The 18,668-nt window shown below is 36.2% G+C and overlaps 3 protein-coding genes across 3 annotated transcripts; 1 reads left to right on the forward strand and 2 right to left on the reverse strand.

The window, feature by feature from the left end:
• Nucleotides 1-1,654: 1,654 nt before the first annotated feature.
• On the forward strand, nt 1,655-7,329 carry LOC104094890 (MACPF domain-containing protein At4g24290-like). Its single transcript, XM_009600906.2, has 7 exons — nt 1,655-2,032; nt 3,274-3,512; nt 3,812-4,010; nt 4,124-4,201; nt 4,507-4,690; nt 5,985-6,151; nt 6,457-7,329. Exons 1-7 carry the CDS (start codon nt 1,772-1,774, stop codon nt 7,174-7,176), a joined length of 1,848 nt encoding a protein of 615 aa, XP_009599201.1. The 5' UTR covers nt 1,655-1,771; the 3' UTR covers nt 7,177-7,329.
• Nucleotides 7,330-7,748: 419 nt separating this feature from the next.
• Nucleotides 7,749-11,202, reverse strand: LOC104094889 (protein ACCELERATED CELL DEATH 6-like). Its single transcript, XM_009600905.4, has 6 exons — nt 10,564-11,202; nt 10,173-10,385; nt 9,617-9,805; nt 9,388-9,492; nt 8,517-9,064; nt 7,749-8,419 (listed from the first exon to the last, which is right to left on the reverse strand). Exons 1-6 carry the CDS (start codon nt 10,829-10,831, stop codon nt 7,805-7,807), a joined length of 1,938 nt encoding a protein of 645 aa, XP_009599200.1. The 5' UTR covers nt 10,832-11,202; the 3' UTR covers nt 7,749-7,804.
• A 2,523-nt stretch (nt 11,203-13,725) lies between these two features.
• LOC104094887 (protein ACCELERATED CELL DEATH 6-like) lies at nt 13,726-18,209 on the reverse strand. The gene is made up of 6 exons (XM_009600903.4): nt 17,809-18,209; nt 17,475-17,618; nt 16,709-16,897; nt 16,067-16,177; nt 15,422-15,870; nt 13,726-14,394 (listed from the first exon to the last, which is right to left on the reverse strand). Exons 1-6 carry the CDS (start codon nt 18,140-18,142, stop codon nt 13,774-13,776), a joined length of 1,848 nt encoding a protein of 615 aa, XP_009599198.1. The 5' UTR covers nt 18,143-18,209; the 3' UTR covers nt 13,726-13,773.
• Between the last annotated feature and the right edge of the window lie 459 nt (nt 18,210-18,668).

An 18,668-nucleotide genomic window follows, 5' to 3' on the forward strand; every position in this document is an offset into this window, starting at 1 on the left:
TTTTTCTCTCTTTCTTAAGAATAAAATTCATTTTAACAATATAATTCATATCATAGAGTCACATAATCTCCATTTTATTTAGTTAAACACAAATGTTCCCCTCACATTAGTAGAGTTAGTACAAAAGTAGGTGAGGATTAATTTATTTTACTATTTAACTTGATCAACTCGTTAAAGTGACATCTTACTACTCCATATCGCATTTTATACAGTAATTATTAGAATTTGAATAGTCAATAATTTTTTAAACCATTTTAGGTACTCTTTTAATTATAAAAACTATGATTTTTAACTCTGTAGTTTCATTACAATAAGAATGAGAAATCAATATTCAACAATAAATGATTTTGCCTTTTTTTTTGTTGGAATCGTAATTACTTGATCATTCTTAAATTGTTCTTTCTGCACTTAGCAAGAGTCAATTATTTCATGCTCTTATCATGTTTCATTATTTTTGTTCAACTTTAGAATTTCTAAAAAGAACTTTTCAATTTATAGTAGTCTTCGTGTTAAATAGCTTTTGACTCTTCAATAATTGATGTTTCAATTTCAAAGTTTCACCCTAGAATTTCCTTTATTAAAGTTCTCAAGTTTAAGTCTTGGAAATAAAAATAAAAATAAAAATAAAAATTCTAATAGAATCTTTCCCCTCAAACGTATCACTGCATAAATCTGAATTAATCGGGGCAACTGAGTATGAATATAGCTTGAAATTCTGATAATACCCTTCACCTGACCTACAAGACAATTCCTACATACACAATTCAAATTAGCCGAGCAAGTAAATAGACAGTCCGATGCACTAAACTTCTGCTATGCGCGGGATCTGGGGAAGAGTCTTACCCTGTATTTCTGCAATAGGTTGTTTCCACGGAACCCGTGACCTCCTGCTACCAATTACTATTGGGATTAAAAGATTGGTGAATAAGAAATGGATGGAAGAAAGCGAAGGGAAAATGAGCTCCCTTTTGTTTTGGAAAGAGCAAGTGTCCCTCATTGGTGGTGGAAAGAAAAGTGAATGTGCTTATATCGAGAAAACATTTCCATTCGTGTTAAATTGGTTGGAAATAAGGTAAGCCTCGCGCCGCCATTGATCGCTTAGCTTCGATTTTGGTCAAAGATCGATTGATTAAAAGATTGGTGAATGTGAAATGGATGGAAGAAAGTGAGCCCGATTATTTTAAATTAATTTCTCGATTATTCTAACACTTCGAATACTTAGATGGGAATAATTTTCTTAAGGACACACTGTGCATTCAGTGGGCTCGATTTTATTCTGAAATATATTTGCTGATTCTAATTTATGATAATCTCTAATTTTTCTGTTTTATGTTATAAAAATTTACTGTTTCGTAATATTATTTTATAGTATTACGGATTACTAACAGTTACACCAAGACTCCTTTCAAATGAATTCTCAATCGAGCAAGTGAATTCCTAATATCATATGATAAAAACAAATTATCCTAAAGATAAATTCCCATATTACCCTTCACCTTCCCAACAAGACATTTAATTCCCATTTTCATTAATTTCTATTGAAGGTAGGTTTCTTTTTCTAATAATGGAGTCAACAAACAGCAGGCGAAACGTCTGGTCAAAAGTCAAACCTTTTGTCTGTCCCTTTCCCTCTCCCGTCATCTACTTCTAACCAACTCCCCCCCTCACCCCCACCCACCCCCACCCCCAAAACAACCTTAATTTCCATTATTTCAGCTACTTTCAGCTCAAAAACCTCAATTTCAGGTCAAAACTACGCCGTTTTGAGCTGATGGAGGAAGAATTCGAGCGGAAGCCGATTGAGGTTAAGGCTACTGAAGCTTTGGGTTGTGGATTTGATTTTGCGAGCGATTTCAGGTTGAAGTTCGTAAAGAAATGCTCAAACGGGGGTAGGTTGGTAATTTTGGATGAGAGGAATAGGCGCAACGTTGTTGTTCCTGGTGGCGTTACCATTCCTGATGTTTCTGAAAATATAAGATGTGATAAAGGAGACCATATTCGGTTTAAATCCGATGTTCTTGAATTTAATCAGGTTTGCCTTTTTTACCCCCCTTTTTAATGATTATTTACTGGGTTTGAATTTTTTTTTAATGTGTTTTTTGAATTTTGTTTAAGAGCTTAAATTCTGTGAATTGACGGAGTAAAACATACTTAAACAATCAGGTTACTTGTAAGGTAATTGCAGGTAACTCTATTTAACACTAGCATTCATAAGTTACGTGCGGTAACAAGTTAAATGAAGCTGAGTTGAATTATAATGATAGTTTAAAATATGTATATAACTTAAATCCTTTGTTTAATTGTATGATCCGGATTAATGCAGTTCCTATGTGAATTAACTATGTAGTTTAATTGAATGTAGTGGAGGGGATAATCTTGGGAGAATTGTTTTTTGAATTTTATGATGGAAAGTGGAGGTTTTTAATCAAGTTCAACTTTTTAGACAAATTATGTTACTCCTATTATAATCTATTAATTTATTAATTGATTTTCTCAATTGTGTTCTAGAATTTTCTTCGAAGTGTGCTAAGGATTGATTCTAAGTAGTGAAGTGTCCTCAGTGTATGGTATATAGGATAGTAGATTCAGGAACTTTTAAATGAGCTAGTAGAGTAAGATTAATTTGGCGATTCAAAAGATAAGCCTAATGAGTGGTATAAGAAGAGAACTTCTTGTGCTGATCAATGCAATTTTTATAACGGTGGTGTCTGCGTCAGCTTGCATGCACCTCGACTATTACACCAGATATGAGTTTTTCATATGGATTTGAGGGTTTCTATGCAGTAAGGATGCACACCTCTCGTGCAATTATTAGTTAACTTGCTCAGGAAATGGAGGATAAAACAAAAGAAAAAGAATATGTTTGACTATTTGAAATTGCTTGAAAGAAATATGGCAGGTGAACAGAAGATTTAAGATGCAGGAAGTTATGATGTTATTGTTTAAGGTTACGCATGCTTGCCAAGCCTAACTTTCTCCTCCATTGTTTTAAATTTTGTGTAGCAGCATTTAAACAAAAACAGAGCATCAAGCTTCTTGAATTCTACAATATCACGTAAATATCCGTAAAATACTAATATAAACCTAGAAGAAGGGAAGTAAAACTTTAGAGAAGTTAGAACAAGACCTGTTAAAGGCATAAAAGCCATAGTTTTCTCGCTGCATTTTAAACCGAATAAGAGAAGAAAATAATCTGAGTCATCCTTTAGTGTTTTTTGTTATGTTATTGGCTGTCTCCTTAGCTCTAAATCTTCCTTACATTCTTTATTGCAGATGTCAGAATTGCTTAATCAAAAATCGTCGGTACATGGAAAGGTTCCATCAGGCTATCTAAATGCCATGTTTGATTTAAGTGGAGCCTGGTTGAATGATTCAGCAGATGCTAAATACCTTGCTTTTGATGGTTATTTTGTCTCCTTATACTATTTGCACCTGACTGCATCCCCGTTAGTACTCCAAGACCAAGTAAAGAAGGCTGTTCCACCGCATTGGGATCCGGCATCCTTGTCCAGGTAGCTTCTCCATTCCACTTAGTCGCTTTTACCTTAATTGGATGAGTAGCTGTTTGTGAGTTCTAACTGGCAAAGCACAACTTTTTAAAATATCGTCATATGTGTGTTAACTGATATGTTAAGGACCCCCTTTCCTTTTTCTTCAAGTACTAATGCATTTAAGGATAGCCGCTGCCAACTTGCTTGGGTTTGAGGGGTTGTACTAGTACTTAAGTATCTGCATGATAGTGTTTAGAGATGCATTCATGTTTTCATTTGGTAGTCTTGTTGCATGTTTCTAATTTGACAGTTCTTAGCAGATTTATCCGGACTTATGGGACACATATCATTGTGGGGATGGGTGTTGGAGGCCAGGACTTACTTTGTGTTAAGCAGAAACCATCATCAGGAGTCCCTCCTGCTGAACTAAAAGGATATTTGGATGATCTTGGAGATTGTCTCTTTTCCGACAGAACAAGTCCTCTGCCTGAGATGAAGTCAAGAGAGAGTAAAAAGAAGGTATTTCACACTTACTAAAGTAGGCACTTAATTTGTCTTTGGGTATCATCGAAATTTTATGCGCATAAGTTGGGGCAATTGTTTTAGATGGATTTTCTATTTCAACTATATAGGTCCCGGAGGTATTCAATCGCATGTTGCAGTCGCATACCATGCAATTTACCAGCATAACAGAGACGTCAAGCCAGGATGTAAGTCACTCTCCGAACTTCTGTTTTCTGAAATGAAAAAAAGTGCTTGTCATGATAAGGTATTAACCAGGCCCCCAGGGCCTAGCTCAAGTGGCAAAGGGTGGTGGATTTGTGTCTTAGGTCACAGGTTCAAGCCCCCACACCATGCAAAGCAAAGCCTGGTATTTAAGTGGAGAAGGGTAGAGGGGCGGGCCCATTATCCACCGAGTTTCGAAGGCTGCGGTTGGTCCAAAGGATCGGCCCCAGACGGATTTCTCGGTCATCAAAAAAAAAAAAAAAGGTATTAACCAGATAATCTGGAACAGGGCCTCACTATAATTTGGTCAAAAAGAGGTGGTGATGTGTTTGCACAGAGCCACTCGAAGTGGCTTCAGTCCGTGGCTGCTTACCCTGATGGCATACTCTTCAGACTTGTACCCATTACTTCGCTCTTAACGGGAATTCCGGGGAGTGGCTATCTCAGCCATGCAATAAATTTATATCTACGATGTAAGTATTTTCGTAGTCTTTCATAGATAATAACCATATTTCCCATTCTTTAATGATCTATAGTCAGATAAGAAGGTGTATCACCTCTTTTTTATATATAAATAAATAGCATTTTTTTATATTGTTCTTGCAGATATTGTTTTAGTTGGGGTTTAGGGATTTGTATAGCTTTCTGAAGTGTAATAGTTGATTGGTTCTAATTTGACCCTGAACAATCAAGTACCTTAGCTTAGGTGAGACTTTTGTCTTCCAAATAAGAGAGGCTAATATCAAGCATATCGTTATTGTGGTATAAAATTGAGCTAACATGATCATAAGTGAGTCTGGGTAGATTATATTTTTTAGATTTACGATCATGATGGGCTAGTATTGGTATGTTTAAAAAATGGTTTTTTTTTTTTTTTGAAAACGGCAATGGAGGTCTCATTTTGTTTTCTGATTCATAGTTCAACACGAATGAACTAGGTGCAACTCGAAGTTTTACATGGGTGCTGTTTCGAAGTAGTGCATACAGTGTAGTTATTGGTGATGTCAACTTGTTCTTATTTAACTATTGTTTGGATAATAATGAGTCCACTGGTTCTTGAATGTCCAAAATGGGAAGTACAAGGAATAACCACCCCTAAGGCATCTTAATCTTTTCTTTTTTTTCCATCCACCTCACCTGATCAGAAGAAATTGGATTTAACCTACAACGATCTCATATTTGGTCCATGCAAGTCCAAATTAGATATTTGTGAAGATTTCAGGATCCCGTTTTGACCTAATTCTTCTTATTGAATGTTAATGTAGAGATTTTCCACTATATATATTTTCTTTTCGAAGTTCACAAAGAGCTGAATACGTTTTGACTATCATGTCTTTAAGAGTAGCTTTTATCATTTTCTTTTTGTAGCTGATCCTTCTTTTGTGAACTAGTAGTATTTCTATATGATGCTTACCTACTGCAGTATTGTACTGTGGCTATAACAAGGCTGTCTAGTGACATGGCAACAATTTCAATTGAAATTTGCTCTGTGCAGTTATTCTGAGGCTATTTCTTGTTTTGCAATTAGTCTCTCGTTGACATCCCCTTTAACTTTTCAGCTTATTAACTTACCTAGACAAGAAATAATTATACGAACAGAAGAATGTTTGACACATTTTGAGGAACTTGTTTTCTTGATAAATTCTACTATTGTATTTAGCATATTTCACCACATCATCTTATTTATCTCATCTGTCGTATTTTCTTTTTCATTTTATGCTCATGACTGATGATGGTAGTGTTATCTGTATTTTGTTTCATCCTCAGATAAGCCAGCTTTAGAGGATTTACAGTGTTTCCTTGAGTTTCAAGTTCCTACACAGTGGGCACCATTATTCTGTGAGCTGCCTCTTAGGCATCAAAGAAGAGTGGCATCTTGCCCTGCGTTGCAGTTCTTTTTATTCGGCCCAAAGATTTGTGTGAGCCCTACCCAGGTACTTATTCGTGTTGCTTTCTTAGCAATAAGACCCCTGCTTTTTTACAAGTATAAGAATAGTTGAAACCATACGTGCTTTTTAAACGAAATATTGGTCTGTCTGTGGCTTCTAATGCATTGGTTGGATAGTGGAAACTCGAACATGGAAAAGTTTTTAACCATCCAAAAATCTTTTAGAGCAACCTTCTTTAAATTACTACCATATACCTCCCTACTCATCTTTTTTAACTGATAGATGTCGCTCTTCTGAAGATTCATGTACATGATTGCACCTGATGACCGATATGTTCTTCAAATTTGTAGGTTACAAGTGGTGAAAAGCCGGTCATTGGTTTGCGCTTGTATTTGGAAGGGAAAAAATTCAACCAATTAGCTATACATGTACAGCATCTTTCTAGTTTACCAAACATTATGACATCAAAATCTGCTAACCCAACCTTATGCAAACCATGTCAGTGGCGAGGGTCCGATGATTATGAATCTAGTGACCAATTCTTAGAACCGGTCAGATGGCCAAGATATTCCAATGTGTGCTCATCTGTAGTTAAGCATGATCCAAGCTGGATGCAAGGCGAGACTAGTGGCGTATTTGTGGTAACTGGTGCACAGCTTATCAGCAAAGGGAGGTGGCCTAAGACGGTGCTTCACCTGCGTCTACTTTTCTCCCATCTTCCCAACTGCACAATACGAAAGACAGAGTGGGCAGCTACACCAGAGGGTGCTCATAGGTCAAGTTTCTTGACAAATCTCAGCACAACTTTTACGTTCACTCAGCGAACAAAGGCAGATGCTGCACCAAAGCAGCATCCTGCTGCTCTTAATTCAGGCGTATATCCAGAGGGACCCCCGGTACCAGCTCGATCAACAAAGCTGCTCAAGTATGTAGATACGGCTGAGGTTGCACGAGGGCCATATGACACTCCTGGACATTGGTTGGTAACCGCTGCTAAGCTTGTTACAGAGGGTGGTAAGATAGGTTTGCATGTGAAGTTTGCACTACTAGATTTCTTAAATGAATCATAGTTTCTTTTGTGTACATATTCTGGGGTAGTCTTATCTTCCAATATCTTGATGATAGAGCATATTGTTTATCCAAGAAATGGCAAAAAGGGGAGGAAAATATTATAGATGTTGTATAGAAGCAATTAGTGAAATGAATGGATTTATTTTTTGATATATTTTCACCTTTTTAATTCTTTCTGGATTTTCTCTAAAAAATTAAGACTTCCTAGATTATGAAGGTATAAAGCTATTCAGTTCAGGGGAAATACTTAGCCACACCCGGCAATTAAATATTGGACTCTTATCAAAAGAGAAATCCATATGACACATTTATGCTTCATTATAACAATAAAGTCACAAAACTTTGCCGATTGTAATAGTATATGCAAACCACAGCAACAACAACTAAAATTCCAGTATAATCCCACAAGTGGGGTTTAGGGAGCAACAGATCTTACTTTAAGAAGACAGAGAAGCTGTTTTCGGTAGACCGTCGGCTACATTTAAGAAGGCAGAGAGACTGTTTTCGGTAGACCATAAAGATAAAAGGAAGGGGCTAACAACTATAAGAGTATATGCAACAAGAATAATAGTTAGCTGACAAAGCAGTACATAGATTATGACTGAAACGTTAATCAACTTACATATGTCATTTCTTATAAGATACAAAGAATGAATAATAAACCAAATAGTACATATAATCAAAGACTGGAAATGCTAAGTCTATATAAATAAGTGTCATAATGAAGCCAACAGCAACAACAGCTATAATAAGCCACCAAACATCTTTGTTCAAGAATATATTCTCAAGATTAAGGGCTTGAAGGCAAGCTAGGATTGTAAATGCTGTGGCATAAAACACTGAAATAATAGCAATTATGATCTTTGTAGGCAAAGAAATGTAAAAATCATTACTATAGAATTTGCAAAGAAGAAATGATAAAAGTGTACCCATTGTGAATACTGAACTAAAAAGAGCTGCACCTAAGTAAAACATCAGCATCCACAGTTCTTGCTGCACTTTGTCAAGGAGAATAGGTAGGCCAGTATTCTCATCAAAACCTCCAGGCACTGTGAAAATCGCGGCGAAGTTGATGGTACAGAGGAGAGTAGAGAGTACAAGCATAGAATTTGATAATTCTCTAATTGAAGTCTCTGCTTCTTTTCGTACGGGTAAATGGTTTTTCTCGAATATCTCTTCTGCTTTTAAACCTTTGGAATTTTTAACATCCCAAAGGCGTGGATGTATGTTGTATTTTATATACTGCAAGAACAGTTATAACAAGTGGAATTAGTCTAAGGTGCATGCAAGCTGGCGCGAACATCATAGTTATCAACAAGAATTGAGGAAAGAATCGTACCTTAAACCAAAGCATGCCCCACATCATCATTAACACAGCCATAACACAGCAAATACTTCTAGTATGATCTGTGGCTGATGTAAAAAATGGTGTACCAACATTACTTTTAGTACGATCTGTGGCTGATTTAAAAAATGGTGTACCAACATTACTTTTAGTATGATCTGTGGTTGATGTAAAAAATGGTGTCCCAACATTTGCTGCATAATGCAAAATGGTATTTCCTTGTTGATCAATATCTGCCAGCATTCTGTTTTTGCTAGGCACTGTTTTGAGCAAGTAATCAAGTAGAAATCTGTCTTTATTCTCTGCTGCTATATGCATTATGTTCCTCCCTTTTTCATCCAAGTTTTCCACAGCTTCAGGGTGCATTTGCACAATTTCGACGACTAACTCGTCGACTTTATGTTTTGATGCTTGTATTAGTGGACTTGGCACTCTCTCTGTACTGTAGCTCAAATCATAATTTTTCACTAACATTTTTGCTAATATTAGTGCAAGAATATGCTTTTGCTTTGCTTCATCTATTTCTTGTAACCAGGAATTACCTAGAGAAACCAAGATACAATAATGCAAGATTAATGTAATATTATTTAAAAGAATTAATTAAAAAAAGGGCAGCCCGGTGCACAAATCTCCCGCTATGGGCGGGATCCGGGGAAGGGCCAGACCACAAGAGTCTATTGTACGCAGCCTTACCCTGCATTTCTGCTAAAGATTGTTTTTACGGCTCGAACCCGTGACCTCCTGGTCACATGACAACAACTTTACCAATTACGCCAAAGCTCCCCTTGTTTTAAAAGAATTAATACAATATAGAAATTCATTTCGGCCAATTGAACCTAAAAAAATTCAAAATTATGAATGATACCTAATAGAGACTCGGTAAACGAAGACCTCTCAACGCGGACGATTTTAGTGCCAGTTTGTGTTTGGTTACCACCAAGCTTTGATTCTACATATCGCGGTGGAATACCTGCTACCACATAAATGTAGAATTACTGTTATAATGAGTAAAGTTCAGTTATTTTAAAGTGACAAAAGCAGTTTGTAACTTCACTTTTAATGGTTAATAGTTCAGTTACTTAAGTTGAGCTTACAATTATAGATTATGGTTTCAATCATCTGAACTGGAACAGTAGGTGTCTTCCCTATTTCTGCAAACAAGTAGTTGGATCCACTCCTGAATGCCAATCTTTTTGTTGCCAACATATGCAAAGCAGTCATTCCCTCATTATCGCGTTCGTTTACAAGTTCAGGATATAGATTCACCAAATCAATTGCTAGATCTGCTTGACATTAAACAACAAAATAATTAGTTTGTGCAGCTAACACCGCATTCTCTCAAACAATGTGGGACACTTAACACACACCCTTCCTCTTCCACACGCCAAGAACTACACATTTAGTATGTGGATAACATTCTCAGGGGCTCAACATTGAGTAAACCAAGAACACATATTATGTTATGAGGTAAGAATTGCCTAAGACAATATAAGGAGACAATATCGTGCATTCTCTCCATCAATGTGGAAGCGCTTATCCCTTTAATGCACCTTACACAGCACGAATCCAAATTAGTCTGACCCTAAAACGGCTATTGAACACCGGATGACAAACCAAAAGAAATAATTTGTTCATCAATGTAAGCCTTACCATAACAATCATGGGCTACTGTTGCATGAAGTACATTTTTTCCATCATTCCTTTTCATAGTGAACTTAGTGAAGTCGAAATTTGCCAGAAGAGTAAAGATTTCTTTCTCCCCACTCGCAGCAGCTACGTAAAGCGGTGTCTCTCCCAAATTGTTGCGCAAAAAAACTAAGTCCTTCTCCTTTCTCAAAATCATCTCCACCATATTCTTTTTACCTGTCGAAAACATAATTAAGAAAATAAAAGCATGCTTTCTCTAACCGTGCTTTGACTCATGAAAAAAGAATCAAGTTCTCACATGACGGGTGTGTTCAAGACATAACTAAGTAAATAAAAACGTATTCCCTCAAACAGTTTAATTTTTGGATGAGATGGTCACACATTTCAACATTACCGAATCTGGCAGCTTCATGCAACAGTGTATCTCCACTGTTGTTTGCAGTTTCCAGATCTTTAATGCTCAAAGGATCAAGAATTGCGAAACCAGCTATGTTACCATTAACAGCAAGAAAGTGAAGGATGGTGTCGCCCCGATTATCAATCTGCGCGACACCTTCTTCTCTCCAAAAATCGAGTAAAACATTGAGAGATTCCCCCCCTGATGATGCAGCTTTGTAAGCTGCTGATCTGCGTCTTGCTTTGGCACTGAAATCGCTCTGCATATTTGCTTTCTTTCAATTTTTGCTAGTTTTGTATGATGAATGAGATTGGCATGCAGCTCTAGTTAAACCAGTTATATAGTCCTGATTTCTTATACTTCTATGTATAAATATGTGTGTGTTGTGTGTATGGATCTTCTCCTTTAGAAAACAAAAAAGAGAATGGATTGCCCCCAAGTAAATCCATCCCTGTATATTTGTGGAAAGTCTGAGATAAGCCATTCAAAAGTGATGCAAATATCATGGCCCCTGTTGATTGCTTCAATAATAAGCCTGTTTGGCCAAGTATTTGCGAAGCCGAAAGAGTAATAAAGGGCAGCGCGGTGCACAAGGCATTTCGCGTTCACGTAATGGCTGCACCCCAAGGGAAGTAATGTAGACAGCATACCCTAATGCAAGCATTAACGACTGTTTTCACGTCTCGAACACATAATCTATACACCGAAAGTGTATTTATTTTTATTTTTTTTAAAAGTGAGTTATTTTAGAGAATTGAGTAGTTCCACCAAGCTTTGAGGAAAAAATAAGTATTTTTTGGTAATAGTGGAAGTTTTTTTTTCTTTCTAGAAGTTGAAAAAAGTAGTTTCTTCCAGCATTTTTGGATACTTGGTCAAGAACAAATTACTACTTTAATATTAAAGAAAAAATATTTTTCAAATTAATTATCCAAACACAACATAGTTTCAAAGACTGGTGATACACAATTATGACAAGTGGCATAGCCACATATATTAAAGGGCGGTCAACTGAACACTCTTTACCGAAAAAATATATTGTGTATATAGAAACTTATATTACGTATATAAGTCAAAGATTATTTTTTGTATGTGTATATTAAATTTTGAACACCATTCGCGAAATTTCGGACTTTGCTACTGAATTGACACTATGTCTCTCACCAACAACACGATACACAAGTGACATTACTCTAGGACGAATATATGCATAGGCTGCTGTAGAAAGAGATTACACTATCTTCTTTAGCAAAAGTTCCTAAAGTTTGTTTACTAATTGGAGGAACAAAAAGAAAAGCTTACTTACACCCCACTTGCCTTTATTTGTGGAAATTGTGAAAAAAGCAACAGTTATTTATTCTTTATTCAGTTAGGGAGTAAAGGGTTGCTTCTCTCTTTTCCATACATTCCTTTATTAATGTTCATGATCCTTAAAATACTTCATATCCAAGGAATGAATATTCTAAATAATTTCAAGCTCTCTCTTTTTGGATGTCTATGTACTTTTCCAAACTCTCTCTTTTCACTATTGAAGAAATAGGAATCAGCGATGGACAAATTCTGTAGCTAAATGATGAAGCTAGGAGCCCGCGTTTTAGCTACATTTCGCACTCTAATTACTGCACTTTATTCGTGTTTGAGCTTAATTGATGACGATTTGTACTTATTACGTGTGTTGTGCTTTGTGGGTGTTATTCCACATTAGGAAGCAATTTTGGAGCGTAAAACTAACGTATTGGAGTTTTGAAATCTGAGTAGAATTCCAAGGAATTAAATCGGGACCGCGTTCAGGGTTCGAGGACCAAGTCTTGATGTTAAAAAGTAAAAAAATTCCAGAGTGAAGAAAATTGCACTACCGCGCCGTATGGGGTGCCGCGCGACGTGGCAGTGCATTTGTGGCCTGCCCGATAGAATTTGGCTCTCTGAAAATCCCCACGTGCGGCGCCATGTGCCGCCTATGTGTTTTTGCTGGCCAATTTTTCTAATTCAGCTTGGAAAAAGTAATTTTGTCTTGGCCCGTTCCTACATGGTATAAATACACAAAAAAATATGATTTTAAAAGACTTTTGACTTAAGAACGATAGGTAGAGTATTAGAGGCTTCAAGATACAAGAATTCATCATCCTTCCACCATTCAATATGCAAGTTTGGATTGTAACGTCTGGATTAATGTTTTCTTATCTATGATGACTTTCTCCATATCTATGGAGCAATTTACTTTAGGGTTTGACATGATTTGTTGACTTGGTTATTATTTATGGATTTAACTATTGTTTAGTTGCTTGAATTTTTTGGAGGAGCTTTAATATTAGTTGTATTTTTAATTTTTATATTGTTTAATCGAAAAAGGAACATCGTATTGAATATTATTGAAGTGCATGCCTTAGTTTATTTTGGTGATTCTTTGAAGTAATCGAACAAGTCTTTTGAGTTACCATTTAAATTAAGATTGACAAATATTCGCGGAAGTTTCTCTTATGTCATTCCTACCAATAAATTTCTTGCAGGTTTCACTGCTCTTCATATTAGGTTATTTGAAAGGTTTTAGCTTAATCGAGAGAAGAATCGTTCGTGAGAATCAATAGAACTTTAAAAGTGAAATTTAACAATGTCAAATCCAGGATAGCAGTCTTGTACCTATCATATCAAAACCCGTTTTCTTCACAATAACCCATTGTTCTACTCTCTAGTTCTCTGTGATTAATTTTTACTTTGCTTTTAATTTAGTTTGTTAGTCATAGTCATTAATTATTCCAAATCAAAGTTGATCATCTTGAATAGCATTTAAGCTTGTAACTACTCAAACATTATTTAAATTCAATCCCTATAGAGATGATAATTAAACTATACTATCTTTGATCATCGAGCATAAACAACAACAACAACAAACCTAATATATTCCCATAAATGGGGTTTGGGGAGGGGAGTGCGTATGCAGACCTTACCCCTACCTTATAAAGATAGAGAAGTTGTTTCCGATAGACCCTCGGCTCAAGAAAAATCTCTTATTGTATTTTGTGCTCTTCACTAAATAGAAAAATTCGTCCCTAATCCTATTCAGCAACAGATTATCAAGAAACTTTATTAGCTACAAAGAAAAAGCAAAGAAACAAGAGATGTGATAGAAAAAATTTAACCTTCTTATCTCTCATTAATTCGAAAAATGAAAAGCTTACACCAGAGTCATAGAATTTGGCTAAAACCTTAAACTTACATATGCCTTCTCTTAGGGGATGTAAATGAATAAGAAACCAAATAATACAAATAATCAAAGATGGGAAATGCTAAATCTATATAAATAAGTGTCATAATAAAACCAACAGTTACCATAGCTATAATTAACCACCAGACATCTTTGTTCCAAAATATATTATCAAGGTTAAGTGTTTGAACACAGGCCAAGACTGAAAATGTTGTTGCATAAAACACTGAAACCATAGCATTTACCACCCTTGTAGGTAAAGATATGTAAAAATCATCGGTGTCGAATTTGCAAAGAATAAATGATAATAGAGTACCAATGGTGACTGCTGAACTTAAAATAGCTGCACATAAGTAAAATATCATCATCTTTAATTCAAATTTCAGTTTGTTGAGGAACATTGGTAGGCCGGTTTTCTGATCAAAACCTCCTGGAAGTGTGAAAATCGCGGCGAAATTGACAGTGCAAAGAAGAGTAGCAAGTACTAGTGCAGAATTTGCTAGATTTCTTATTGCATCTTCTGCTTCTTTTCGTATGTGTAAATGGTTTTCTTCGAATAGCTCTTCTGCTGTTACGCCGTTGGAGTTTTTAACGTCCCATAGGCGTGGATGGACGTGGGATTTTACGCGCTACAAGAATGATCATGAGTTAGAAAATTACCAAAATACTAATGCAGGTAAAAATCATCATCTTTTTAATACGTATCATATCAAATCATCAAGAAAATTAACTAGACGCAGTAGCACGCATAAATTGATCATGAGTATCGATGAAATTCTCCAGTCTTGCGGTTAATTATCTCCCAAACCAAGACATATATATTTCAAAGTAGGTGGCTCTGTATGATGGGATGTCAAAAAGGAATCATACGTCTGGTTTGGAGACCATAACCCTGTCTATAGTTGCACATAGTTTCTTTATTGCTAATTTATCTCATCATTAAATTAAAGATTACATTAAGGTGTCTATGCATAAACTTAGCAAATCACTTTTAGTTTGGGCCAAACCTTCTATCATGGCAAATAATATATATACAATTCTATTATGAATACATATATACATATATCTGTGTTGAGGGGAGCTTTTGGCGTAACTGGTAAAGATTGTTGTCACGTGACCAGGAGGTCAGGGTTCGAGCCGTGCAAACAGCTTATTGCAAAAAAGCAGGGTAAGACTATGTACAACAGACCCTTGTGGTCCGGTCCTTCCCCAAACCTTGCGCGCTGCCCTTTATATACATATATCTGTGTGTGTGCGAGGGTGGAAGTCCATTAATTTCTAACAATGTCCCATTCTGACATACTTGAGAGCTTGTGTGGTTGATTTTGGAGGTAGTCGCAGTAGTGCTTCGCCTATATAGAGTTTGCTTACAACAACAGGCATTGTATGGAAAGCGAAGTCGCTCCCTAATAGGGTGGTTCGAGCCTGAGATTTAGCACCCCCACGAACACAGACACAAAGCGTACTTTCATAAGGGGCATCGTAAGGTAGACTGCACGGTTGCACACTCTAATTGACTAATTTTACGCTGGCTGTCAACCTACGTCTGGGACCAGCAATGTGAGCAAGCTCAGACAAGCCGCTAGACAGGTCGACCTCTAGCAGAATTAGCTAATCACTAACAAAAATGCACAGAAAGGAGAAAAGAAAAAGTACCTTAAACCAAAGCACACCCCACATCATCATGAACACAGACAGGATACACCAGATCTCTTCCTCATGTTCTGCAGTTGATGTACGGAACGGCGACCCAACAGTAGCTGCATAATGCAGAATAGTATTCCCTTTATGATCAATATCTGCTAGGATTCTATCTTTGTGAGCCACAGTTTTGACCAAATAATCAAAAAGAAATCTGTTTTTATGCTTCACTGCTATATGCAATATATTCCTCCCTTCTTCATCCAGTGCCTCCACAGCTTCAGGGTAAATTTGCAAAATTTCCACAACTAATTCATTGATTTTAAGTTGTGATGCTTGTATTAGCGGATTTCGCACACTGTGTGTATAGCTCCAATCAAAATTTTCCAGCAACATTTTTGCTAATATTAGTGCAAGAATATGCTTTTGCTTTGCTTCATCAATGGCTTGTAACCAGGAATTACCTAAAAAGAAGATGCATACTTAAAAATGCAAGAATTATCATATAATGGATGAATATGGAGACATATGTTGCTCGGACTATTCAAATATGTTGTTGTAGTTCATGTCAGATCCTCAAAAAAGCATTATTTTTGGAGGATCCGATATGCACCTGACTGAATTTTTGAAGAGTCCGAGCAGCAAAAATGGAGAGCATACCTAACAGAAAGTTGATGAATAAAGACCTTTCTACGGGGACAACTTTGGTTCTAGCCTGTGTAATGCTTGAGTTATCGCTAAGTTTTGATTCTTCAAACAACACTGGAATACCTGCTCCATCAAATAATAAAGAAAGTCGTTCAAATAAAATCAGATCGAAGGGGAGCCTTGGCGTAGCTGGTAAAGTTGTCGCCATGAGACCAGGAGGTCACGGGTTCGAGTCGTAGAAACAGTCTCAAGCAGAAATGCAGGGTAAGACTGCGTACGATAGACCCTTGTGGTCCGGCCCTTTCTCAAACCCCGTGCATAGCGGGAGCTTAATGCACCGGGTTGCCGTTCAAATAAAATCAGATCATAGCTTCAAGGGAAAATAGTTAAATTACACTTCTACTATATGAAACACTTTAAATTTACTCTGTTATACTTTGGGATCATTCATACACTTTCCTAAAGTATAACGAGGAGCAATTCTAAGCTATGGTTAGTCAAAAGTAGAGACGATTTTAGAATGATGACTTAAAGTTCTAAAATCAAGAGTAAATACAAGACGATTGGCGAACAACAACAGTATGAATAACCCCAAAATAGAAAAGAGGTCAAAATAAACAAAATTGAGAATGATTAAAAACAAATTGAGCTTACAAAAATAGATGATGATTTCAACCATCTGAACAGGAACTGAAGGTGTTTTGCCAATTTCTTCAAACAAGTAAACAGATCCAGTCCTGAATGATAATTGCTTTGTAGCCAACACATTTAAAGCAGTCATACCCTCATCATCAAGTTCGCTTACAATGTCTGGATATAGATTCACGATATCTATCGCTAGATCTGCTTGGCATGAAACAAAATGATTAAGTCGAGAAGTTTTTATAGTCACACAAATGTTACAAAAAGTGTAAAATCACAAGTTTCTAAAGTCCGTATTGCTAACAAATGTTATTACATGTATAAGATTGCAGAGTTTCAACAGTCTGTTTTTTCTTTCTTAAACTCTGTATTCAATCAAAAAAAAAACAGCGCGGTGCACTAAGCTCCGGCTATGCGCGGGATCCGGAGAAAGACCGGACCACAAGGGTCTATTGTACGCAGCCTTTATCTGCATTTCAGCAAGATGCTATATCCAGTCAAATAGATTCACATAAATTGAAATTGAGGGAGTGAATAAATTTGGAAAAACATGAGCTAATAAATTAAATTAAGAATTTTTTTTTTTTTTCAAAAAGTAAAACAAAAAAGGATGGGAGGTTATGTTAGGTAGTTTGGATTATGAACCGTCATTTGACAAATCTTGATCTAACTTACTTTGATTGAAGTAAATTTTGGACGGGTCGAATCACGATTCACATATTTAAAAATATAAATTAATGAATGTAAGAAACAATACGTTTATCAATATAAAACTTACCATAAAAATCATGGTCTACTGCTACATGAAGAACAGTTTTACCATCATTCCTCTTCGTGGTGAGCTCAGTGAAATCGTAATTTGCCAGAAAAGTAAAAATTTCCTTCTCCCCACTTGCGGCCGCTACGTAAAGCGGTGTCTCACCTACGGAAGCGAAGCCACAATTTCAACTTTACGAGTTCTGAATTTTAGAACGACAGAATTCGATCAAGTGTTAATAACTGAGTTCTAAATTTAATATAGGTACATAATTGATGAATTCCTTAACATAAATACACAACAAAAGCTACTGAGTTCTGCAGAACCACTATCTTCTAACTCAGCCCCTACTCACCTAAGTTATTGCGCACAAAAACTAAGTCCTTCTCCTTGCTCAAAATCATCTCTACCATATCTTTTTTACCAAATCTTGCAGCTTCATGCAACGGCGTATCTCCACTGTTATTCGTAATTTCCAGATCTTTAATGTTTAACGGATCAAGAATTTCAAGACCAGCAACGTTACCGTGTATTGCAAGAAAGTGAAGGATGGTTTCGCCACGATTATCAATCGGTGCGACGCCTTCTTCTCTCCAAAAATCTCGTAAAAATTCGAGAGATTGCTCTCCTGATGCAGCTCTGTAAGCTTCTGATCTGCAATTTGCTTTTTCACTGAAGTTACTCTGCATTTTAGTTTATTTTAGTTTTTTGGTTGTGAGCATATATGGTTATTGAGATTGGCTACACTTTGTACCAATTATTTAGTGTTTTGTTTATATATATATATATATATATATATATATATATATATTTCCTCCCCTAGGGAAACTAGTAGTAGACTGCACTGCAAGTATATTTATCCTGTGTATATTGTGGAAAGAATGGAATAAGATTTTCAAAAGTGATGTTAAATGATGCCATTTAACTTTTAATTTATTACATCATGGTCAGTAACAAAAAAATAACTCAATTATATCCGGAGGCGGACCTATGTTATAGAATGACGGTCACCGGCACCCGTAATATTTGACAAACAGTTCATGTACATGTGTATGTCTTTAAAAAATAGTGATATATTAATAGTGACATCACAAATTTGGTTGAATGCAAATGTACACCCGCTACCTCTAAATTTTGGGTCCGCATGTGATGCAAGTAAGTTGTCACATGTATAAAAATAATGTCATGTAAGTATATTATAGGGTTGACAACTCA

The sequence above is a fragment of the Nicotiana tomentosiformis genome, chromosome 9 (genome assembly GCF_000390325.3).
Source record: "Nicotiana tomentosiformis chromosome 9, ASM39032v3, whole genome shotgun sequence".
NCBI classification, from domain to species: Eukaryota; Viridiplantae; Streptophyta; class Magnoliopsida; order Solanales; family Solanaceae; genus Nicotiana; species Nicotiana tomentosiformis.

Bases quoted from the DNA above. Each gene is read 5' to 3' on its own strand.
- LOC104094889 (XM_009600905.4), bottom strand. From the start codon at position 10,831: ATGCAGAGCGATTTCAGTGCCAAAGCAAGACGCAGATCAGCAGCTTAC. The intron at 9,806-10,172 runs GTAAGGCTTACA...AATGTCAAGCAG, and splicing joins AGTAGCCCATGATTGTTATG to ATCTAGCAATTGATTTGGTG. The intron at 8,420-8,516 runs GTACGATTCTTT...CTGTTCTTGCAG, and splicing joins GGGGCATGCTTTGGTTTAAG to TATATAAAATACAACATACA.
- LOC104094890 (XM_009600906.2), top strand. From the start codon at position 1,772: ATGGAGGAAGAATTCGAGCGGAAGCCGATTGAGGTTAAGGCTACTGAA. The intron at 4,202-4,506 runs GTAAGTCACTCT...AATCTGGAACAG, and splicing joins CAGAGACGTCAAGCCAGGAT to GGCCTCACTATAATTTGGTC. The intron at 4,691-5,984 runs GTAAGTATTTTC...TTTCATCCTCAG, and splicing joins AATAAATTTATATCTACGAT to ATAAGCCAGCTTTAGAGGAT.
- LOC104094887 (XM_009600903.4), bottom strand. From the start codon at position 18,142: ATGCAGAGTAACTTCAGTGAAAAAGCAAATTGCAGATCAGAAGCTTAC. The intron at 15,871-16,066 runs GTATGCTCTCCA...TCTTCTTTTTAG, and splicing joins ATTCATCAACTTTCTGTTAG to GTAATTCCTGGTTACAAGCC. The intron at 14,395-15,421 runs GTACTTTTTCTT...TCATTCTTGTAG, and splicing joins GGGGTGTGCTTTGGTTTAAG to CGCGTAAAATCCCACGTCCA.